The sequence below is a fragment of the Fukomys damarensis genome, unplaced genomic scaffold (assembly GCF_012274545.1).
Source record: "Fukomys damarensis isolate Sample0158 unplaced genomic scaffold, DMR_v1.0_HiC HiC_scaffold_30194, whole genome shotgun sequence".
Lineage (NCBI taxonomy): Eukaryota > Metazoa > Chordata > Mammalia > Rodentia > Bathyergidae > Fukomys > Fukomys damarensis.
In genome coordinates this window covers 1-2,674 of record NW_022931106.1, presented here as the reverse complement: position 1 = coordinate 2,674, position 2,674 = coordinate 1, and the positions used below count along the sequence as shown (strand labels likewise).

Genomic DNA, 2,674 nt, shown 5'->3' with positions numbered 1-2,674 from the left:
TGGTAAAGTGAGTGGAGTGGAAACTGAACTGTAGAATGGAGGTGTGGTATTGTTCTGAATTTTGCTTTTTGAGACTGAGTCTCACTATGTAGTGTTACCTTGCCTAACATTGTGTGATCCACGTTGGCCTCCAACTTCAGCTTGCTAGGAGTACAGGCATGTGCCACACCTGGTTTGAACATCCATCCGTCCCACATTTTCGTCTCTCCCCTCTGCCCACTTCTGTAGTTACCATGGGTTGAACTCAGGACCTTGAGCTTTTGAGGCAGCAGTTCCTGGTCCCTATTCTTTTTGTTGTTAGTGCTGTTGTTTTCCAGTACTGGGGATTGAACTCAGGACCTTGTGCTTTCAAGACAAAATCCCCAGCCCTTGAACATTATGTTTAAATGATTGGATTGCCTTATTTAAAATACAGTATTAAAGATTTTTAAGTTGACCTTTGTTCCCACCAGGAACAGATAAGGCTGTGTCATTAAATGCTTCATATCTAGGAAAGCAAAAATCTTATCAAGTCTTGTCAGTTTCTAATATTTGCCTTTTTCTTGAAGGACTCTACAATAAGGAAAGTTCAGGCTGGAGTTGCAGTAAAGACAAGGATGCATATAGCAGCTTTGGGTCTCGTGATTCAAGAGGAAAGTCCCGTTACTTCAGTGATCGTGGAAGTGGATCAAGGGGAAGGTAGAGTCATAGTTTATGTGTATATATATTGGTAATTTAGGAATCTTTTTGTATAGGATAAAATACAGAGGGGATGTGTGCTAGATAAATGTTCTACCATTGAGCTACAATAGTGCAGTTTAGGAATTTTAATTTGTTACACTTTTTTAATTAAAGTGTTGCTTTTCCTTAACAGGTGATACAGTAATAGATTTAAGCAAAATATAGGTATAATTTTTTTGTTAACTCTGAGAAGTCCTTCCTAAAATTAGGTAAATTATCTGCAGTATATTGACTTTTGAGCTACTCCTTGAAATTCTGACCCAATCCATCTGGGGAAGAGCCTGGAGATCAGCCTTTTTTTTGGTACTAGGGATTGAATTCAGGTCCTTTTTCTTGCAAGGCTGGTGGTGGAACCACTGAGCTAAATCCCTGGCTTTATGTGCAGTATTATTAAAGCAGACCTAATGAGAAAGTTTATATGCAATTATTTTTTGCTTGAGATGTTTATAATTTATAGAGTTTTTTAAACTATATTTTCTTACCTTGGTTATTTTCATTGAGAACAGGATCTTGCTATATTTCAGACTGGGCCAGGCTGGCCTCCAATTTGAGGCAACACTGGTGCAGCCTTTCAAGAGTGCAAATACAGGTGTAAACTGCTATACTTAATTTTTATTTTTAATTGCATAGTGTGGCAACTTGATTTTCATAGCTGAATAATTATATTTAATTTTGTGTTATTTTGGGGTTTGGTTTTGTTGGGTTTTTTTCCTCTTTTGCTTTGTTTGTATTTTAAGGATAGGGTCTCCAATTTATCACCTTCCTCCCTCAGCACTACTTCTTGAGTGTTGGAGTTATAGATATGCACCACCATACCAGACTAATATTCATTTTATCAAACATGATTATAAAGTAAATCTTAAGTCTTCCCATGAGGGAATTTTCCTTTATTTCTAAAGGACTTTTGTGTTATCTTACTTTTCTACTACTAGTTCTTTTAAATGAAGGTGTAAATTATATCTAATCGTGGTTGACTAGAGAGCATTATTACACAAACGGCATTTGAATTGTACTGAATTATTGACATACCTAAAAGTATGTGTGTTTAACAGTTCAACTAATAGCAGTTCCTTATGCTGTTCAGATTTGATGATCGTGACAGAACTGGCTTTTGCAAATATGAACGTAGTGGGTATAGTCGTTGGTGTGACAGAGCAGATGAAGATGATTGGTCAAAACCTCTTCCTCCAAGTGAACGCTTAGAACAGTAAGTTTAAAAATGTATGTTCACTTTTGTGAATCTTACTACTTAGTGTAACATGTAAATAATAATGATCTGATTTCAGAGAACTTTTTTCTGGAGGAAATACGGGGATTAACTTTGAGAAATACGACGATATACCAGTAGAGGCAACTGGCAATAACTGCCCTCCACATATTGAAAATGTAAGATTTTTTTGGTTTGACTTTTAAAAACGTTGTTTGTTTGCCTATTCGTTTTAAAGAAAAAAAAATGTCAGACATGAAAAACCAAATACTTTTTTGAAATGTAGATAGAGCCAGGAATTCTGTTCCTTAGAAAATACTGTAATACTCCAATTGTAGGTACTTATTTGGCTGCTTCATTATATTTATGAAACAAACTGTGGCAGATAGACTGCTTCTGTTTTTGTTTCTTCTTGATTGATCTGTGTTATATTTTTTGACAGTTTAGCGATCTTGAGATGGGAGAGATTATTATGGGAAACATTGAACTGACTCATTATACTCGTCCTACTCCAGTGCAAAAACATGCAATTCCTATTATCAAAGAAAAAAGAGATTTAATGGCTTGTGCTCAAACAGGTACATATACTTGGTAAAGAATAAAAGCATATCTACTGGGGTTGCTCTAAAGTATGTTCTGTGAGAAGGCCTGAATCCTCTATTTATCATGACTTTGAGGAATGGCTAGGGCTAAAGGTGTAGGGAAAGTGGGAAGGGTAGGGGAAAGGTAATAAGGGAAAGGAAAAAA

The 2,674-nt window shown here is 36.1% G+C and overlaps 1 protein-coding gene across 1 annotated transcript; it reads left to right on the top strand.

Annotated features, from left to right (window-relative positions):
* Positions 1-452: 452 nt before the first annotated feature.
* On the top strand, positions 453-2,663 carry LOC104864671 (ATP-dependent RNA helicase DDX3Y-like; the record flags this gene model as incomplete). The annotated part of the gene is made up of 4 exons (XM_010627870.1): positions 453-678; positions 1,805-1,927; positions 2,007-2,106; positions 2,370-2,663. Coding segments are annotated over 4 exons (602 nt in total), but the record flags the coding sequence as incomplete, so codon positions are not given.
* Positions 2,664-2,674: the final 11 nt, after the last annotated feature.